General features: G+C 32.3%; 2 protein-coding genes across 2 annotated transcripts; one reads left to right on the forward strand and one right to left on the reverse strand.

Annotated features, from left to right (window-relative positions):
- Positions 1-392: 392 nt before the first annotated feature.
- Positions 393-2,061, reverse strand: LOC100800029 (plastid-lipid-associated protein, chloroplastic). The gene is made up of 3 exons (XM_003534660.4): positions 1,501-2,061; positions 994-1,189; positions 393-859 (listed from the first exon to the last, which is right to left on the reverse strand). The coding sequence occupies exons 1-3, from the start codon at positions 1,926-1,928 to the stop codon at positions 545-547; spliced, it is 939 nt and encodes a 312-aa protein (XP_003534708.1). The 5' UTR covers positions 1,929-2,061; the 3' UTR covers positions 393-544.
- A 6,072-nt stretch (positions 2,062-8,133) lies between these two features.
- Positions 8,134-9,570, forward strand: LOC100804292 (death-associated inhibitor of apoptosis 1). The gene has a single exon (XM_003534668.5). It carries the CDS (start codon positions 8,662-8,664, stop codon positions 9,250-9,252), a length of 591 nt encoding a protein of 196 aa, XP_003534716.1. The 5' UTR covers positions 8,134-8,661; the 3' UTR covers positions 9,253-9,570.
- The last annotated feature ends 11,724 nt before the right edge of the window (positions 9,571-21,294 follow it).

Below are 21,294 nucleotides of genomic sequence, written 5' to 3' on the forward strand. Positions count from 1 at the left end.
TATGTTACTTATGCAAATTCAATTTAACCACATTTAAACCATCCCAATTCTCATAACTAGCGAGGTAAAAAATATTTGAGCCTATATCTCTTTTTTTGGCCAAACAAAAACCGCTTTGGCCCAGAAAAAATTATGGGATTGAACATGTGAGCAAGATGGATTTAGCCATACTTTCACAGCTACATTTTTAATAAAATGTTTATTCCCTCAATTCTGAAATATTAATTTCCATTTTAATTAGCTACCCAAATATTGAAATTAAATTATCTAATTCTCACTCCGTTTGTCCCAACAAAAGGATACTAGTTCTACCACTTCCCGTCCTGAGAAAATAGTCAAAACCAGAAAACATTTTATGATGTTACTTGAAGCTGGTTGATGCCTGTCGCTTCTGCTCATAAAACATCACATTAACAACCAACAATTCGCAACAGGGCATTAACAAACTGTTCTACACATGTAACTTCAGAATCGTTGTATATAATTCACACCCTTTACTTATTTATAAACACAAACCATATATTGAGCACCAAAGTAAACTTGTTTATCTTGTCAAAAGAGAGCTTCCCTCTTTGATGAGAACAAACACACTGCCACCATCACCCCTTGAGATACGTAATTCTTCGTCAAGGTATGTAGTGAGTAACCAGGACTGAGCATTGCTGTTGGAAATTGGGATCTTCAAGGGAGGCCTACTTGAAATTGTTTTCACCACCGATGAGGCTGTGTCTTGGACAGAGGTAAGGATTCCTTTGAAAGGTGTAAGGTCAATCTTTTGACCCAGAAGTTCCACATTTTCTGGTATCTCTAGTGAGTCCGTAAGCTGTGGAGTGCCAATTATGCCTTCCTCAAATTTTATCTAAACAACATGCAAGATGAAAAAGTGTCACTTATGGAGCTAAATCAAGATGTTAAACTATAATACGATAGTCCAAATCAAGATGCTAAACTAATATCATATGATTGCCAAAATTCAATTTAGTACAAACAGACCTGCACACGTTTTGGACTTCGAACATCGAATTTGGCATTAGTACTAATTGAGGTGGTGGCCAAAGGACCAGCGAACTGAACAGAGTTTTGGACGGTAAAATTCAGCGTGTCAATAGTCTGAGATATTTCCTCTACCTTGACCAATGGTAGTGTTCCACTTGACAACAATGGGAATAAACCTGCAAAGGACGTATACCTGCGGAAACCACAAATCCACCCATGAGTTGGTAACCAAAAATTATATATTAGGTTACGTAATATATGTATTGAGAAAACTAAACATTTCATTGAAATTAGGTGCAGGGATATTCACTTCCATTCGCACGAACATCCAATTGAAGAACTAAAAGAAGGTGTCACTAAAATATCCAATTGAACACAAACCATATAAGAAACCTTGTACAATTCTATTCAATAACAGCCCATGCAAATTAATTGGAATTAAGAAAGCGCAGAGAAAAAAAGAAGCAAGTTAAAATAAGCGATTTTGAGCAATTGGTAGCTTACGCGAGAATCCATTTTCCGTTGAGGAGAGTCAAGGCGTCAGTGGGAGCAGGGTTAGGGTTCTTGGCCTCTAGCTGAGTGATGAGTTCAACGATCTCTGCTCTCGTTTCACTCGTTGCTTTCAGTCCAAGATCCGTGCCATAAAACGAATCCACCAAAGCCTTCTTCAGCTTCTCCGTTTCCGTCTCCGTCGGTTTCTCCTCCACCGCCACTCCTCCGCCGTATGCCTCCTCCTCCTTCTCCGGGCCCCACTCGTCGTCGCTCGTCACCGCTCGGACACGCCCCACCGGCCTCGCGAAATCGGCGACCATCCTCGGCCTTCCGACAGATTTGGTCGAAACTCCGACGCTGCTGCGCGGTGGCGAAGTAGAGGGTGAAGAGTTGAGCGGCGGCATGCAGAGGAGTTTGTTGAGGTGAGAGAGAGACGCCATTGTTCAGAGAACAGAACCGAACGCAACAGAGAAGGGAAGAGGTGGATTTTATAACGACACGTGAGCTTTGAGAAATTCACTGTCCAAACTTCTAACGTTGACACGTTGTAAAATGAAAAAAAGTGTGGTCTTCGCCGGAAAGACATTATTCTCCTTGCATTTATTTATTATATTAATATTAATTAATTAGTTAAATTAGTTTCAACTAAAATTTAAGTGCCTTTGTGACATTCATAAATAAGTTTTAATTTGATTCATAAAGACCTGTAGGCTGTAGGGAAATAACTCTAATTTTAATTTTTTTTAATGTAATATTAATTATTTTTTATTTATATCCATTACAATATTAATGAGGGGTAAAAATATTAAAAATGAATTAATAATAATAGTGTTAATTTTATAAAATTATAATTATTTTTCATTTAATTATTAGTTTTTTTATCTGTGTAAAATAATTTAAGATAAGAATTATAATGAGGCAGAAGAAGAAGTAATTAAATTTTTTAATATATAAATCAGATAATTTGTTTAATTTTCTGATAAGTTTGGAGAATGGCAATGCCGGTTTTTAAGAGAAAAACGGGAATCAAATGAGATAGATAGGAGAGACGTGTAATAGAGTAGAATCTTTTGAGTTTTAGCGGTCATATCAGTGTCTAGCAGTAGAACGGGCTGATATTTGAGGCTTTGAATTTGCGACATGAAAATTCAATGTGTGAGGCACGCAATCAGTTACCCTTTTCTGAGAATCTGAATATGCAAATTCCTAATGGCATCGTGACAACTCTAGAATCTTCTTCCATCTGTTTGTTGTTTTTCGAGCTTAAGCATAGGCCTTTGTTTCTCTTGAGAATTCCAACATTTGTCATGTTCTCATTATATTCACACATTATATTATGCTCGTGTCTACGTGTTATCATCAATATATCTATAAGGATTAATTATGTTTTTTATTTCTGAATTTTGTAATTTTTTATTTTTAATCCTTAATCAAAAAATTGATCAGTCAGTCATAGTTCCTGAATTTTTTTTCATGATCGTGTTTAGTCTCTCCTTTAATGATGTGGAAGCATCTGGGACTGATACGTGTTTTTGTGACACGTTTTCTGGAGGCTAAAAACCGCCAGAAATTTCTTTTCATAAGAAACACATGGATCAAATCGTTCAGAGAATACTCCCAGCAACAAAGTTTCATCATTCATTCACGGTTTCACGTAAGAACAACGACATCGAGATCGACGGCGGTGAGAGACCGCCGGCACATTTTCAGAACCAAACATAAAAAAATAGAAAAACCATGACGGCACCACTGAACCAGCCGGAACAATAAGGGGACGGTCAACAAGAAAAGAGAGAGAGAAAGAAAAATAGAAGGGGAAGGAGAAAAGATACACATCGTCTTTGCATCTCCACTTTCTTTATGTTGGGGTGGTTGGATCGTTCAGAAGTGCTCTGGGTGAGTCGAAAGATGAACCTATATATTCTAACTACGATGCACATCTTGCTGGTGATGATTCTGATGCCTATAAGAGAGCACTGGCTGCTGCACATATTGTTAACCCTGCAGTTTCTGCTCTTAACCGCAAAATTTCGTTGCTTAGATATATCGCAGTCCTAGCCACAAATAAGTTTACTGATTAAGGCAATTTATGGGGACAACATGCAATGTAAATGCATGCATGTTTGCAGGGTCAACCCAATAAGGTGTAGGGGTATCTATTTGTCTTAGCAGATTAATTGATAAAATCAAATACAAGTTTACAACTATTTGTTCTTGCCTTCTTGGAGTGTTAACCATCATCTTTTTTCTGCTTATGTGTGACATTTTGTTTATTGAAACGGGCCTTCGTGTTAATTTTACTTATATCGAATTGTCTATTTTGTGACATTTGATTGTGGAAGCTTCAATTTGTAGATTCATCACATAAGTGAACATCAGGGGGATTTACATCAATGGACTATAAATAATCATATAAGTGAATTTGATACCACATTTTAAGATTCAGGTTTATATGTTTTGCTTTTACTTATATAGTGTTCAACCTTCTCATCTTTACATCTGTGAGACTTTATCTTATACTTGTAATCCAATAGTCAGAAATTGGTCTACTTGCTCTTGTTTTCTTTGACTTGTTCAAGGTGGTTGAAGACTTCAACGTTGTTGGATGTTGTTCATATGAGACTTCAACGTCAAGATCTTTGTTCCTGACAAAATTAGAGCCTGCAACATCCACGAATTCTGTAGGTTGAGGCCTTGTTTACCTTCCTCCTTCTGTATAGACCTTTTACCTAATGTTATAATTGTTGTAAAACCTGTAAAGAATAACTATTTCCAAAGAAAAATAATTGCATAGGCATGTATTAGCAAAATCAAAATGTTGCAAACAAACGAAGAAAGTTAAATCGAAGCACAAACATGCATGCATGCCTGAATAAATCGTTTAGCATGAAGGTTAGATAATCTGCATATACGCACACATTTAAAGTCTGAAAGATGAAATATAGAGTCTGATATGTACATTCTCATGTACAAAAACAGAGTTCACTCCACTCCAATATTGGGTGGCCATTTCAGTCACATTGGTACAAGCAAGAATGCTTATCATCTCAGCAATTTCCTTGGTTTCATATCTACATCATGATGCGGAGCAGCATTAATTCACCAAAACAAAGCACCCTAATGAGGCATAGGAATCCAGCAGGTGCCAAAAAATGCAGCCAAAATTTGGCACTCATATTTACACAAGAAGTCTCATTCTTATGTCCACAATCTTTCTACTACTCTTTCCTTTAAAAAAATTAACCATAATCACAACCATTAATTTCCTAATTTGTAGTTAATATTGCACTTTATCATATGAAGTACTGCACCCTCCTTTAGAAGAGCCAAATCCCCTTTCAAAGGCACTCCAGAATAGATGCAAATTATCTTTGTCACATCTGGTTTGCCAATCACATCCAATGCTTTCTTTTGTCAATTCCTTTTGTTAATACCAAAATCAATCAAGAATAAAATTAGGGTGCTTTGTTTTTGCTAATCAAGAATAAAATTTCCTACTTGTCTTTATCATGGCATGGTGATGCATTTCAATTCGCATCACATCAGTCTTCAAGGTCTTCTTATTCGGCTCAGTTTTCAAGAATCAAACAAGAATTTGAAAACAGGAAGGAGGAAATAAAAAAAATAGAAAATAAATGGAAACTAGAAGACATATAAGTTCTGGTTTCAGAGAAGTATACAATTATATATTTATCCTCAAGTCAAATGTGGGCTATAGCAATATGTGATTCTCTTCAACCTAAAAGGTTTTCTATGTTGTCATTTGTCTGTATCTCGAACTTTTTCAGACCATTATCTAGCCTCTTAATTTTTTAAGTGAGGTAATAGGAGAAAGTACCAGTAAATAAGATTGTACCTCTTTTACAACATGAAAGCTTGGTAATACTTGGAATTGGAACACAAAACTGATTTTATATTAGGAGGGAAACTTAAGGCCTCAAGCTTCGATACAATGCATGTGCAGGCATAAAACTGGATCTGGCAACCTTACAGCATCAATTGCCTACAGAAGATGCCATGGGTTCTGTTTCCCTTAGAGCTAAGCTTTTTTAGCTTAGCTTCTGTTGCGTTTCCTTTCATACTCATAAAAAAATTGTATAATATAAAGATGTCTATATTTCATCACTCTTAACTCTTAAAACAATATCATTTCTATGTTTCAGGTAAATATTTTTAGGCTAATTAATTACTCTTTCTTTCTTATTTACTATTTTTTTAAAACATTTTTTTTATTGAAAATTTTCTTTCGCCTCTATAAATACGAATTTACTTTTCCACATTAATATCTATATGTAATAGATTAATTTTTTTTATCAACATAATGTTAGTGCAGAATATATATATCTATCAATTTTGTTGATGATTAATTTTTATAAAAAAATCTATTTGTTAAACTTAAACATGAGAAATTATTTAAAGAGATCGAGTTTGGTATCACTCAATTTATTGATATTTATATTTATAATTAACTAAAAATTAAATTATAAATAAATATAATATGAAAAAATATATTTTTTTTTGCATAAAATACATTAATGTCTAAATTACTAAAAAAATGCACTTTCTTACAATTCTTTTACACCTTTCTCTAATTGTTATAATAATTTCACTATATTACACTTTTTTCTTTTATAGTGTCTTTTCAGCTAAGTAATAATCTATTAAAAAAGTTATATAACCAAAACTTTTTTTTTCATAACTAAACTATTTAAACTAATTTAAATATTAGTCATATTTTAATTGTTTTTAAATTTAGTATATAACTTCATTCCGTACCTACTTAAATCCGTGCGTTGCACATGTAACCCAAGCTGGTAAGATTAGAATACTAAAGAATTTATCATCCTTGCAGTTGCAGGTTTGGACGCGGCAGATTTGTTTTTTTGGAGTCATATCAAATGGCATCCACGTAAAGGCCGCGTATTGATTGGTTGGACTCCATTTACTAACAAACGCCAATCATTGTTTGAAATTGCTGCATGAGGAATATACAATGTTATCATGATTCAAATTAACAATCAAAGAAATATCATTACCATTATTTAGTTCAAATCAATTTTCAAAATCCTTAATCCTCTCCAATATTTTTTTCTTAAAAAAAAGTTTTTATAAATTTATTATTGCTTTAATCACGGAGGATGATTATGATCATGATGACCACAACGTGGCTCCTTTAATTTAGGTCTGAATTCTTAGCAGAATCTCCACAAAATAATTGCTGTGACCAGGAGGTTACCAGTCCCACACATACCAAACCACAGTTCTGTTTGTCACTTTGTTCCTCCTTTCTCTATTATTATCAACTTCAGTCCTTCTTTTACTTCTTCCTTTATCAAATGTTATAGTTTAATGCTATTTCTTCTATTCTCTTTTTATTTTTCTGCTCACCTAATTTTGTTATTCATATTTCATCCTATCTCCGAACTGGTGAATGGTGATGCATAAAGTTTTCCGGTCCGGCAAGATAGCGATATGTATAATTAGTTGTTTTTAAGGTTTAAGTAGCTCAACAGATAACGTCTTACACTCTCCGTGTGAACTTACATTTTTACACATTGATTTAATTATTTTCTACGCACAAACTTTTAAAAATAAAAATAAATAAAAAATGATATTTTTATAATTAAAAGATAGAAAAAGAAAAAAAAAATTAAGCTAAATCATCCCTAATTAAATTTCTCATTACTGAAAGAATGAATTAAGAAGTAGTACTACTTTTATTAACGATCATTTTAATAATAATTTTCCAAACATAATTTTTCTCAAAAAATTAAAGAAATTGTTAAAAACAATTAATCTCAACTAAACACATTTAATTATTCTTAATCAATATTCTTAAATTACTTGGTGGAAAGTTACATATTTTTATACTTCGATCATATAATACCCACTTCTTTAGATATCATGTAGCTTGGGTAAAGTAAAGTCTATAGTTTATTGAGATAAACTATACTTAATTTGCTGTAAATTAGTTTATAATTAATTCAGCCCAAGCGAATTGGTGCAAATGCCATGCAGTCTTAATTGACATTTTAAGCTCTTCCTAGTTAACGGGGGTATTCTAATATTCTATATACTTTGTGCCATCGTAGAAATTGTGTGTTGTGAGGGAGTTGAGTGTTTTTTTTTTTAAACGTTATGAATATTATATAAGTAGTAACATTGGTGCAACTAATTAATGAAGATCGGCAGGCGTTGTAGTAGCATCTTCTAACCTAATCTTGGTTTAGCTGACATTTGGTGCAGTTATGGATTCCTAAGATTGGATAAGAATTTCTTCAAAAAAAGAAAGGAAGAAAGAAAGATTGGATAAAAATAAAGAATTTCAGTTATATTTGACTTCTCTAAAGTTAGAACTTTTTTTATACAAATAAAAATTGAACGGTATCAGGATATTTACAACAGTCATATACCCTATTTAACTAATCGTGCTAAACTCCATTGGTCTCTAAAGTTAATACTAATGCTTAAAAATGTTGCAATGTTTACATGTGTTGCTTTGAAGGGTTATAATGGTCACTGAAGATTAAACATGTTAGATGAATTTTAAATAAAGATCAGAACATGGAAATTTTATTTTAGATTAAGAGTCTTAAATGAGAGACGTAGGAGTAGTATAATACTTAGCATTATAAGGATGAAAAATGTAATTTAAAGGTTGCATTAACGGCAAAGTCATTTGGCCAAAATCTTGGTTGCCGTGCCGGCTTCAACGGCTTTTGACTTTAGTTGTAAATCCGGCCAACAGAACACTGATACGTGTTCGATTTAGTTACAACTTAGTATTGTACTTACTAATATTAATATATGATGATGTTTAGCTTGGTTAGCAAAACTGTTGAAATAAATATGGAGTAAATTGCTTTTGAGGGGAAAAAAGAAAAGAAAAAGGAGAATTATTGTATGCGTGAGAGAGTGTTACTCAAATTACGAGACTATAAAGAAGCATCACAGTCTGTAAAGGAACTAGGTTTCTTGGATCTTCTTCTTCTATTCTGGAGTAAATAAGGGAGGTTGCAATGGACACTAGTATTAGTATTAGTTAAAGAAAACCCCATTGCATTCCATTTGGCAACTATTCCTATCCAATTTTAAATGCTCTTCCACCTCACGAGATCTCCGTGGCCCTAGCCTACCACTACTCACTTCTTCAATGTCCTACTCCTCTTCGATATGAGTCAACTCGGCGCCGTGTTGCGGACTCAGAGGGAGCCCAGGAGGAGTACCATTCTGGGTTTGTTGACGGAGCAAATGGACGGCGTTGATAGTGGGACCCGCAGGAGGCGCAGCTTCAAGGAACGCTTCGGATTCATCGGCATGGGGTGCTGTGGGGCCACCTGGGGCTTCCGTTCCGACGCGCTAAGTGTCACCCAAGGAGAACAGCAACAGCAGGAAACGGATCCAGAGTGCGTGGGTCCAGCAGGTTTGGGTTCGGGTATGAATCTCGCGGCGGCGTTAGCGGCGGAGAGGCAGCTCCGGGGGCCGCAGGAGGAGGCAGTGAGAGCGCCGGGGACGCCGTGGAGGGTGTCGCTGATGAGGCTGCTGGAGGAGACCGAGGCGGAGAAGGAGAAGGAGAAAGAGAAAGAGGAGAATGTTGTGGGGAATGATTCGGTGTGCTGCGTGTGCATGGGAAGGAAGAAAGGCGCAGCGTTCATCCCATGTGGACACACTTTTTGCAGGGTGTGTTCCAGGGAACTGTGGCTTAATCGAGGCTCTTGTCCCCTTTGCAATCGCTCCATCCTCGAGATTCTCGACATTTTCTAGAATTTCTTCTAACTACTTTTTATTATTCTTGATCCAGAACCAACCACTTCATCCCTCCGCATGTGTAATAGTATCATACTATGAATCTCATCATGTATTTGTTACCGCGCTAAATGTTTCTCTCTTGTATGTACTATATACTACTATATGCCTGTGACTTTACACCAGACAACATTCAACAAAGTCGGCTCCATTATTTTGTTTCTCTTTTTTTGTTTTTATGTAGGACTTTTTTTTTCCAGCCAAATTCATTTTTTAAAATATTTTTATGATCTTTGTTATATATTTATTTGAATACAGTACAAATTTGTTCGACCATGCGCTAGTTTAACTTGTGGAAGATCTTCAGTCTTCACTTGAGTCTTGGTATTGTCAGTTTTTCATTTTAGTTTTTAAGGATATTATTTCTATAAGCATTGTTACCAGACTGGTTCCTCAAATATTATTGTGATACAATGACTCTTCAACTCGTTGGTGTTTAATTAATTGCAATGAAATGTTGATCAAAGAAAAAAAAATATGGCATTTATCTATAAAAAAACAGAGACAAAATGCCATTGTATATTCTAATATGGTATAACTTAGGAAATTCAGGGTGTGTTTAGTTGTATTTTTGTTTAGTTTTTAAAATATTTTAAAAAATACTAATAATTTTTAAAAATTGTTTTTTAGAGAGTAAGAGTAGGAAAAATTGTGATATAAGAACAATCACAACAGAGAATTAAAAGTAAAAAAAAAAAAATCAATTTTGTCCAAACAATTAAGGGATATATTTTAGTTTTAAAATATTAGAAACTGAAAGAGAGATATTATCTTTAAAATTAATTTTATAAATTGGTCTTATTAAATATTTTATTTTTAAAAGTGTTTTTTTTTCAAAAATAGAAAATAAACATTTCTGTAAGTCTTATCGAGGAAGAAAGCGGGTTCATTTTCGTACGCCAATTTTCTAATTTAGGCAAACATAGTAGTCAAAGAAGAAAACAATTATTAATTAAATTTATTGAAAATTATAGAAATTTGTGGATATCATTTTTTTTCTTTCTTAATTTTATTCTCACTATGATGAAAGGGTAAAATTTATACTTCAGTCTATAATCTAATGATGTATATAGGAATGTCTTCTTATTAATTCAACATTTCGTGGATAGGAACCCTGTGATAGTTGGAAGTTGTTTGGTTCTTGAAAATGAAAATTTTCAGTCAGAGAAATAATTTAAAAACCTGCGAAGCAAATGTTGAAGAAATATAGAAAAGACTTGTCTTGTTATAAACAGAATTAGCAATGAGTTAGCTAGTTTGTAAGCCAACTTGCAGCTTAATAGAGTTGACAATTTCAGCTTGTTTTAAATGAATTGAATTTGAACATTTTAACATAAGCCAGTTGCATATGTCGTGTCTTCATTTTTGAAGAATAACAAGTACAAAAAATAAATGTTCTTATTTGAAGGCAAAAATAAGCCACAATCTTACAGTAATGGATAACAGGAATTTATAGTAACTTCATAACTGCCATTGATTTCTAACTTTAGCAATTACAAATTACAATCGCAGTGTAAAAGCAGCAGTTCACTTTATATTTCATTACCATATCTGATTCAAGAAAAAAGAAAAAAAAAACAATATCCTTGATCACAGTGACTGTAGAAACACAAAAAAGTTGGGCAATCAAAGCCAACAACATTGCCACACATAATTGTCAACAGAGGCCATCTCAGAAATAGTGAAATTACTGAAAGGGTTTCTCTGCAAAGGATTGACCAAATGCTAATTTCCTACCACACCTACAGGTGATCAGTGCTATGTTAGCTACTTAACGTGCCAAATTGACACTTGTGCTAATTAAAATGGACAGAACTTAACTCAGGGAATAACTTGCTCAACAGATTTAGGGACATCATTGGGTTGAGCAAGTCCAGAGAGACTAATGTGAAAATTGGTAGAATTCTTTTAGAGACGAAAGTAGTGCTTTACTTCTATAAATATTAGAGACATCACTTCAGCTGCAAACAGTGGTTCAATATGCTAATTTGGTGCTTCAATTAATTAGTTTCAAAGTAACACAAATTAGACGAACCATGCAATGTTTGGTTCATTATGCTAATTTGGTGCTTCAAGCAATTAACTTCAAAGTAACACAAATTAGACTTACCATGCAATGCTTGGTTAATGGTCACTATTGTGTTAAGACAGTAAAGCTATTGCCCAAGCTAAACAAACCAGTAAAGTTGATATTAGCCTATCTCTTCATTAGCAGAAGCCTTCTACCAAACAATTGCACATGATACAACTATGAGTAAACGCAATCGCTACTCATGCTTACTAAACTTTATCAATAGATAATTTTTGGCTTTGGTAGTTTGTGTTAAAGAGTGAATGTGAAAGAAAATAATGCCATCCTTGTTAGGATAAACACAGGAGAAATTTACACTAATGAGTAATGAACAACCACATAAGGAAACTTACATTACACTTTAACTCAATCTTAAAATTCGGGTTTATGAATTTTTTCTCACTTATACGATATTCAACTTTTTCACTTCTACCCAATATGAAATTTCACCTCACACTTGTACTCCAAGAATCTTAAGTTGAAGAAGCATTTAACAAGTTTATGCTCATATATTTGAAATTATTAACATGCATTGTTAAGACTTACCAAGAAAGTATCTTTGATTAAAAGACAAATTTTTTCGTGTAAAATTGTGGCTAAAGAGAGAATCACTTGAAACATAGAATGCATTGAAATAAAAAAAAAAAAACCTTTTTGTATTGCCCAATTCAAATTAACACAAGCATCCCATTGAGACTACATAAAAACCACAATTGGGCTAAGGAGCTTAAGGGAGTCTTCTTCCCAATTTTAGACTTTATTAATGCAATAAAAGAGTAGGAATAGGTATTCATGCTGGAAAAGCCTGGTTCCATAGATTTCCAAAGAAAAGCATGAAGAAAAAGGAAAGGCTTGTTGAAAATGGTAGTGCCATTAGAATTTGGCATGGCAGCCATTTTATAACGGCCAAATCATAATAGAACTACTAAATACTCCTTGTGGATTTATTTATTTTTTACAATCTCCTTCAGCCATTACTCTATTTCACAGAGATTGGATGGAGGAACATTATAAATACTATAAACTAAAAAGTAACTGCAAGTGAAGGTTTCTCTATACTCTCTGCGACTTGAAATGTATGCAGAAGCTGTAGGGGACTAGTAGGAAAATTCTGAGTTAGAACAGCAATTAAAGTTTTTAAAAGCCACCACCCACATCAAATTCAAAACAGTTATACAACAAATATGATCATAAAACTGCAAGATCCTTAGTACAATTTTAAGTCATAATAAACCAAGTTATCAGATATCCCGCAGTTCTGACAATGCAGGGAAGGAGTCTTTAAAAGTAGTTTACATCAAATTCAAAGAATATACACTTCCATGAACCAGTATTTGACAATAAAAGTGCAAGGTCCCAGGTACAATTTGTTTTGAGAGTCCTACGTAACAAATATAATGAAAATATTTTCAGGAAGATGCACCAAGTTCTCAGATAACACAAACCTGGGGTACCAGGTAAATCTGTTAAAACTACTTGTAATCACCAACCATGTCTAAACAAAACACTCGAGAACATTGTGTCTTGTACCTTTGCCACTTGGAACATTACGTCTATCAAACACGGTGTAATGTACAATTCATTGTTCCCTCTTGACAATGAGAGAGAACAGAAAAATAGCACTTAGAAGTGACTTTGGCAACAACATAAGAAGAATTGACTTGGTTTTCATTATGCAATTCAACTAATTAGTTATTTCTCAGTTGCCATTGAAACAATTTAATTTTGGTACAAAAGTCTGCGCAAATAACATCACTTACACCATGAATAAAAAAATCAACCCAGATTTTACACAATGAATACAAATTCCAGACTGCAATTCATTAATTCCATCTACGGTGCACACCAACTGAATTTTTACACCATGATTTTTAATTCACATCGAAAATGCGTTCAGGGCCATCATACCTACCATCCAGCTGGTTTTCCATCATGAATACGCACAGTTTATATTGTAGTTTTCATTAGGGTCATGAAAGCATTCCATTCCATCCAGATTTGAAATCTTGGAACAAAGATTTAAACATGCAACTTGATTTAGGGTCATTAAGGCCCAAAATTATCATCTCTTCCAATGATGAATAAAGAATTAATCCATCTCATAGGGACAGCTGCACTTTTCCGTTTTAAGGGTCAGGGTCATCCTTATAGGGTTGGTTTTTATACCTTTAAACATGCAGCTTGATTTAAAATATGCAACAAAGATTTAAACATACAGCTTGATTTAGGCGAATTACGGCTCAAAGTTAACATATCTTGATGAATAAAGAATGCATCTCCTAGGGACAACTGCACTTTTCCAATTTCAAGGTCAGGGTCATCGGTTTATAAACCCTAAATTTTCAAATGAATAAAGAATCCATCTCATAGAAGCAATCACTCATTTCTGGTTACACGTTCATGGTCAGCCTTATAGGGTTTATATACCGAAATTTTGCTGATGATGAATAAAGAATTCATCTCATAGAGGCAACCACACGCGTGTTTGCGTGAAGCTTATAAAGCACGTCCGGGTTTTTTTTCTTCCACGGACATATGGGCCTGGGCCCTAGCCCTAACCTTAAACAGGATTAAATATTTATAATTAAATTAATACTAACTAATTAATTAAATAGATTTTGGTAATTTCCCTTCGCTGATTCTATGAGGATAAGGTGAAATTTGGCCTAAAATTGGTATTAAAAACTATTTTTTAATCCAAAATCAGTTCTAAAAATGGTTTATAATTAAAAAAATTGAAACTAAGAATTATTTAAAAATAGATTAAAGGTAATTTAAACCTGTAAATCAAATTTTGGATATATATATATATATATATATATATATATATATATATATATAAATTCATAGTTAAATTTTATGATAATCATATTTTATTTCATAATATATTTTTAATATAAATAAATTCATTAAAAAAGGTATACGTTTAATATACATATATTAATATTATATTATTAAATTCAATAAATATATTATATATATGTAACAAAAATAATATATAGTAATATTATTATATTATTAAATTAATTATATATTATAGTCAATAAATATACTAATTAATACTATATAAGAAACATTTCAAAGTGAAAGAATTTACAAAAACAAGTGGGTACTCAGTTTTGCATAAATGGTTCAAGCCATTAACAAAGGTAAATTCCCTATACAAGGACATCTCAAATGACTCAAACAATTCTTTGCTGGTGTCATCCTTGTGAACAATCACCTCAATGAAGCATAAGGAGTCTTTCTAGCTCCTCTTCACAGAACACCTGAAATGAAGCATGCATTAATCAATATATACAAGGTATATATTCAAGTTTCAACACTCCTCCATATTACTTACAGACATGAAGTTTGAGGATAATGTCAAGAAAATCACCTTAATTGGCAGTCCAGCATTTCCCTTCACCATTGTGGATTGCATCAATCAACCCGGCCAGTGCAATTCCAGTTCTTAATCACATTGTACGGCCCATCATGAAATACAACCTCGATGGTGTGTCCGCCAGTGTTTATCAGAAAGATTATGGTCTTTCTAGTCCAGCTTCTCATTTTGTGGTGGCAAAAGACCGACTCTAAGGACTAACTCATTCCCGACAGCAAAGTATTGATTATCTGTATGTCAAATTCATATCAAGATCAAAGATTTAAAACATTGGCATGAACAGATTATTGCTATTAAGACGATGTAAATCTTGCTTCAAGCAGATAATCTCTAGTCTCTACCCTTAATACTTCTTAGTATATGCAATATTGGGACTTAACTCTAAGGTGGTGTTTAGAAGATCGATGGTCTTGGAATGGTGCAAAGTACACAGGCTGAAATGGATTGTTAACTTCGGTTCATAAATAATGAAACTGTGATCAGTTATAAGTATCAACTTGATGCTTATTCAGTTCTCCTCATCATGCATGGCAAGCAATATAGCATTGGCATACATCTCCCACAATAAAGAATCATTAACACACATCATCAATATGGAGATCTTATTTTTTCCTTAATTTTATTTTCCCTATAATAAAATTTGAATGGTAAAATTTATACTTATGTCTATAATCTAATACTGTATATATATTTGTAGTTCTCATTTTTTTAATAAAAAAATAGTTCTCAGCTGATACACTCCACACACATATATATAAATAGATAATTCTTCTTATTTTAAGAAATGAGAATTATAAATGCGAGTCATACAACAATTGTTATTAATTTTTTTTATTAGTAAAGGAATTTGAACTCCGCATGGTTCCTTTCCTCTTTTTTCTCTTCAATACTAAACCAAACCATTCTTATAACCCCATTATACACTAGTATTTTTATATTTCTCAATTCTCAAGATAAAAAGAGTCTGATTTGAAAGGTGATATATATAAGATTATATTAAGTGAGAACTTTTCTTGTTATAAGAAATATGAATTACAAATTCATGTTATATAATTATATATATGAATTATGGAGATTAAATTTAATTAGTGCTATCAAGATCACTTTAGTTTGAATCAATTTTTCTCACGTTAAAAAAATAAAGATTAAATTTACGTAAATAAGATTACTAGTCGTTAATTTTCTTATCAGCAGGAGAATTTGAATTCAAATATGAACTAATTATGAATGTTTATAATTTTCGTTTCTCACGTTAAAAAAAATCATTTGGTATGCTCCACATAAGTGAAGAGAGATCAAATAATTTACCTCAAATATTACATATCTCTAATAACTTCATATAAAATGATTATAAAATATGATTCTATCAATTCAACCATTTAATTGTTTACGTCAAATTTCAATCATTTAATTGTTTATGTCAAATTTTATGAAAATTAGTTTCTCTTGATTGTTTGGACTTTTGAGGGAGTGGATTGATTTCCCGACTCATTGAATATGATAGAAGGAGAAAAATCACAAATTAAACATCTAAAATTTCAAACTTCAAATCTCCTGCCCTTGACATGCAGCATGGTTTCCATTGTTTAACTACAAACTATGCAGTATTAATCTAAAAGATTTTGACACCTCTTTTAATTCAGGATAAAAGAATTGAAAACTGATGTCAAACCTGCGGCGCATTTATATTGTACAATAATATATAAGTGGATTAATAATTAGATTATGTAGTTTAAAATCTCATCAACCGAAGCTCAACTTAGATTAAAAACTCTTTCAAAATAAATCTAAGCCAGGCTTCTGCTATTTGGATATATGATTTATTTTTTTATTGGCCAACATCGACTCAATGAAAATTAAATTGGATTGGCTTTGTTCAAATAATTTAGGGCATTTAAATCTTTCACTTCTCAATTTGTATTAGAGAAAAATAACTCTTTCATCAACAACTCTTATTGGTAATAGTTTTTTAGCATTTATTTCTATTTTGGAATAGTAATTCCGGAAGGTAATTTTTACCTTCCAGACTAATTTTGAAGCACTTATTTTTATTATAGAATGATTATTCTTGAAGGTAATAAATATCTTCCAAAATTATCATTCCAAAATAGGGTCATACAAAATTATTTCAGAATGGTCATTTCAAAAAACAATTTTTACCTTTTGGAAGTACTTATTTCTATTTTGAAATGATCATTCAAAAAGATAAAAATTATCTTCCGCAATAACCATTCTAAAATAGGGTGATTCAAAACTATTTTAGAATGGTCATTCCATATTTATTGTTCCATGACAAATGTCCCTCTCTACACTTGAAATCTATAGATGGTGCCGCGCAAAGGAAGGAGGGGAAAGGTGGTGGTGCGGCATCATGAGAAGGGTGCAAGGGTTTGTGTGGTGGAGGATGATGTCGTTGATATAATGGGAGGGTGAAGGAGGTTTCACGATGTGGAGGACAAGGTCACATCCATCACGGGTGAAGGAGGTGCTGTCATGACAGAGTATGCTTGTCAGGGAGGTGCCACCATAGGTCTTAGGGTTGTGATTAGTCTGAGGGATGTTCTGGGATATTTTATTCTTTTCAAACATTTATTAGAGGTGCAAGATTTAAATCCCCTAATTCCATTGGTTTGGTCATTTAGAGCAAGTGACGACAATTGTTTCTTGCATTCCAAGAATTATTATTTCCTAGACTTTTCACATTGCTTACGAAATGATCATTCTAAAAACAATATGAGAAATTCAAGAAACAATTCCTGAGGTGCAGAAAAAAAAAAAAAAAACCAAGTTACTTATAGATAAATGATCAAGTGGGTATCTCTAACAATCGCTATAATGTGAGCACCCAATGCTAATCTTTTAAGATGGGTTTGATATGGATATTGTTATTTACACCTCCTTTTGATAAGTACACCCTATGTACCCCCTTTCTGCCTCCCTATTACCCATTATACTTTTTTCCCCTTAAAGATGCACATCCCTTTTGCTTTCCAAAAAATTTATTTTCAGAATTAAATATACCTATTCTATACATATATAACTTTAATTTATAGTTTTGGAGATATACTTCTAGGATTATATACACGTTTTTCTAATAAAATATCACTTAGGATGGAGATTGTTGACGAGAAATACAAAAAAAAGAAAAATCATTGACAAGATAAATCCTTATCTTATACCTATGTTTATTAGTCTTATTTTTATCCTATTATTGGAGTTCTTTAAATCCTATCTAAAATCTTATTTTCATTCTATCTTTACTATTCTTTAAATCCTAATTTTAAATCATTTTTACCATTTATTCAATATATAATACTGTGTTTTAATCAATAACATATAATATTTTGTATTTTCCTTCATTTTTCAATATGTTTCAAGGTATGTTTATGACTAACTTCATTTATTATACACCATTTTCATTTTCCTTTAAGTGTGTTCATTCATTTTCTAATCCAAGTCTACATCAACGATTCAAGCCTCAACCCTCAACAACTCTTAAGTACTTTGATTGAGGTATGATTGGTTATTACTGGAAATATCTTTTTGGAATAACATGTACCATTCTGGAAGTGTATCTTCGGAACTATAAATTATAGTTCTAGAGATATATTTTTAGAATAGGCATATTTAATTCCTGAAATACATTTTTGGAAAGCAAAAGAGGTGTACATTTTTAAGGGAAAAGAGTATGATGGGCAGTCATGGAAGGGGGGGGGGTGGGAGGGCGTATGGGGTGTACTTAGCGAAAATGAGGTCTAAGTAGCAAGAGCCTTTTGATATACGTCAATCTGGACCGAGAAAAAGGTGCGTTGATACAGATGCTACTGCTTCTCGAAACAACAAAAGGGCCATGGGCCAAGGCTGAGTAATCCCAGCAGACAATTAAGGGGAGTTAGTAGCTAATTAACTTGCTATCCGTAGTTTATTGTTAAGTTAAAAATTCATTAATCTGCAACTTTTTTTTGAGTAAAACCTGCTGGTCCTTTAAATTTATTGTTGTTGTTATTAAAATAGTATTCTATTTTTTTTATTATTATCTGCTAGGTCATATAAGAACTTAAAATATTATCATATTGTTAATTTAAATTTTTATCATCATTTTTTTTAAGGATCATACAATGTGACTATCTTTATTCTTTATGGATGACCAATGTGTTATAGTTTTTTTTTACAGGAGATATAGTTTTTTTAAGGATCTAACATGGTGGTTAATTAAAATTTAAGTAAATTTTTAATTGAACATGTAATTATGCTACATTATTAAATAGAGACATATACTAAATATACATTTTTTTGTAAAAAAAATTATATTAAGTTATTGAGACTCTTTCACCTAATGAATCCCAAAATCAAAATGCGTTTTCTGTCTTGTTTCTATTCTTATTCAATATAAAATATAGCATGTTGACACAATAAATTAGAATTTGGATGGTAACAATTAACAAATACTAATCCAAATAGAACTATTGAGTGCGAATAGTTATTTTAATTTAACTACTAGTTTTAAGTTTAAATTCTAACTAAATTAACTAAAAAAATTTGAATGAGAGTTTTACTATCTATTAATTAGGAATTTAGGATCACTTTCGAATTTAGGATCACTTTCGGCAGTAAGTATTTGTGATCTAAAAAAAATCCAAATATAACCCTTGAACTTGTGAACTAAGCCCATTTATGTTTCTTTCCCCTAAATGCAGCATGATGAGAGATTTTCATTTTAATGGTCTTGAAAGGGACTTAATATACACGTAAAAATTGATTCGAAATAGTCTTACCTTATAAAAAAACAAATTATAGGACCAAAACTTATGAGCTTGCGTGGTTACACGATACAATCAATTTAGTTCATAGAAAACTAATATGAAGTTCGAAATGGACCCGATATGCATAACTTAGATGAAGCAAATATATATAAATGATAGTTTAAGACAGAAAATGAGAATAAATTAAAACAACGAATTTTTCTTCTACATAAACCTTTTCTCATAATATATATTCAATATCAAATTCTATGCAATATATGGAACTGACGTTAATTGAATTAAGTGTCAAATATAACAAAACTTATATTGCTAATAATTTTTTACAAATGCTAAATTTTATCAACACCCCTCAATATAAAAATGTAATATTTTATAAAATTGAGTTATATAGCAATTTACTGGGAGCAGATAAACACAAAGGCACCATAAGTGGAAAAGCATGATAGTGTGTGCAGAAGTATATGATTCCCCCTGTTGAGTTTGAAAGTAGATATCTCTTTCCCCGTTGGTGCAAAGAATGCATACATTTGAACGTGAATGTCTTCAATTATTTTGGTTATATTATTATTATTTTACATTTTTACTCCTTAGCGGGGCGTCCTCAGTAGTAAGTCTGCAACATGCCATAAGTTGAACTGCAGAAAGTTAAAAAGGGCTTTTGGCTCTTTGTTCCAATTATGTGGTCTCCCAAATGTGAGGTCTCTTTCTCTCAATACTTGCGCATGTCTCTAATCGCTCGCTTATATATCAAGCAAGCTATTTATTACCAACAAATTATTCGTCCTAAATAAGATTTTGAGTTCAAATCTTGTAAATGAGAAAAATTTAATTGAGAGAAGAAAATCCATAAAAATGACTAATCAGATTTTCTCAAAAAAATTAATTATGAATAAAGTTAGTAAATCTTATATATCAATAATAGGGAAAAAAAAAACAAGTTATTTATCTTAATATTTCGCATGCACAAGAGCTCCAAAACTTTGGGTCATTAATTGCATGCTATATAGACAGTGACTGTGACTCGTACACACGACAGTCCCTATCAGCTTTTAATATATGCTGCGGCCACAAAGCTTTTTGCTATATTTGAACATGCTTTGTATACAACCCAATTGTTGATGTTAGCCCTAAGGCTCTAGCCATTGGATGCAATCATTTCATGTCTGTCTTCTTTAGAAACTATATCGTAGTACAAAATACATGCATCCACGAGGAAGAAAATTTCTTCAATGAATTAGCCTTTTCTTCCATAAACATTACAAAGTAATATAAAACTGCGTAAATGATTGCTTTGTAAAGCAGGTTCAGACTAGAGATATGCATGTCCTCCAATCAGCAGGATGGTGTTTTGCTAATGAGAAATTCTTATAAGAGAATCAATCACACGCTTTAATTAATAAAAAAAAAACATAACTAGTCATGAGTTACGTAATCATACATGCATGATATAACGGTTGGCACAATTGTAACTAAAATTTGTTAGAAAAAATTGTTAAATCATAACTACTATCCGACCTATAACAAGTCATTGATCCAATGAAGTAAAAAGGAACACCATGCAACACAATTTTGATACACATAACCACTGATAAATATATAAAGAGTGCTAGCAACACATTCCTTTTAATCCACTTTCTCATATCAATTAAAATTTATTAAAAATTACATAATTATAAGAGAAATTCATAAAATAGAATGTGAGAATTAGGTAATTTTTTTATTTTTGTAAATAAATTTCAACCAATAAATACATGTAAAAGAGAATATTAAAGTATGTTAAG

Source organism: Glycine max, chromosome 9, assembly GCF_000004515.6.
Source record: "Glycine max cultivar Williams 82 chromosome 9, Glycine_max_v4.0, whole genome shotgun sequence".
Taxonomy (NCBI): Eukaryota; Viridiplantae; Streptophyta; class Magnoliopsida; order Fabales; family Fabaceae; genus Glycine; species Glycine max.

What these genes read in the sequence shown, in the direction of transcription:
- LOC100804292 (XM_003534668.5), top strand. Translation starts at nt 8,662, where the DNA reads ATGAGTCAACTCGGCGCCGTGTTGCGGACTCAGAGGGAGCCCAGGAGG.
- LOC100800029 (XM_003534660.4), bottom strand. Translation starts at nt 1,928, where the DNA reads ATGGCGTCTCTCTCTCACCTCAACAAACTCCTCTGCATGCCGCCGCTC. An exon ending in AACGGAAAATGGATTCTCGC is followed by an intron (nt 1,190 to 1,500) that starts GTAAGCTACCAA and finishes TGGTTTCCGCAG; the next exon opens with GTATACGTCCTTTGCAGGTT. An exon ending in GAAGTCCAAAACGTGTGCAG is followed by an intron (nt 860 to 993) that starts GTCTGTTTGTAC and finishes CATGTTGTTTAG; the next exon opens with ATAAAATTTGAGGAAGGCAT.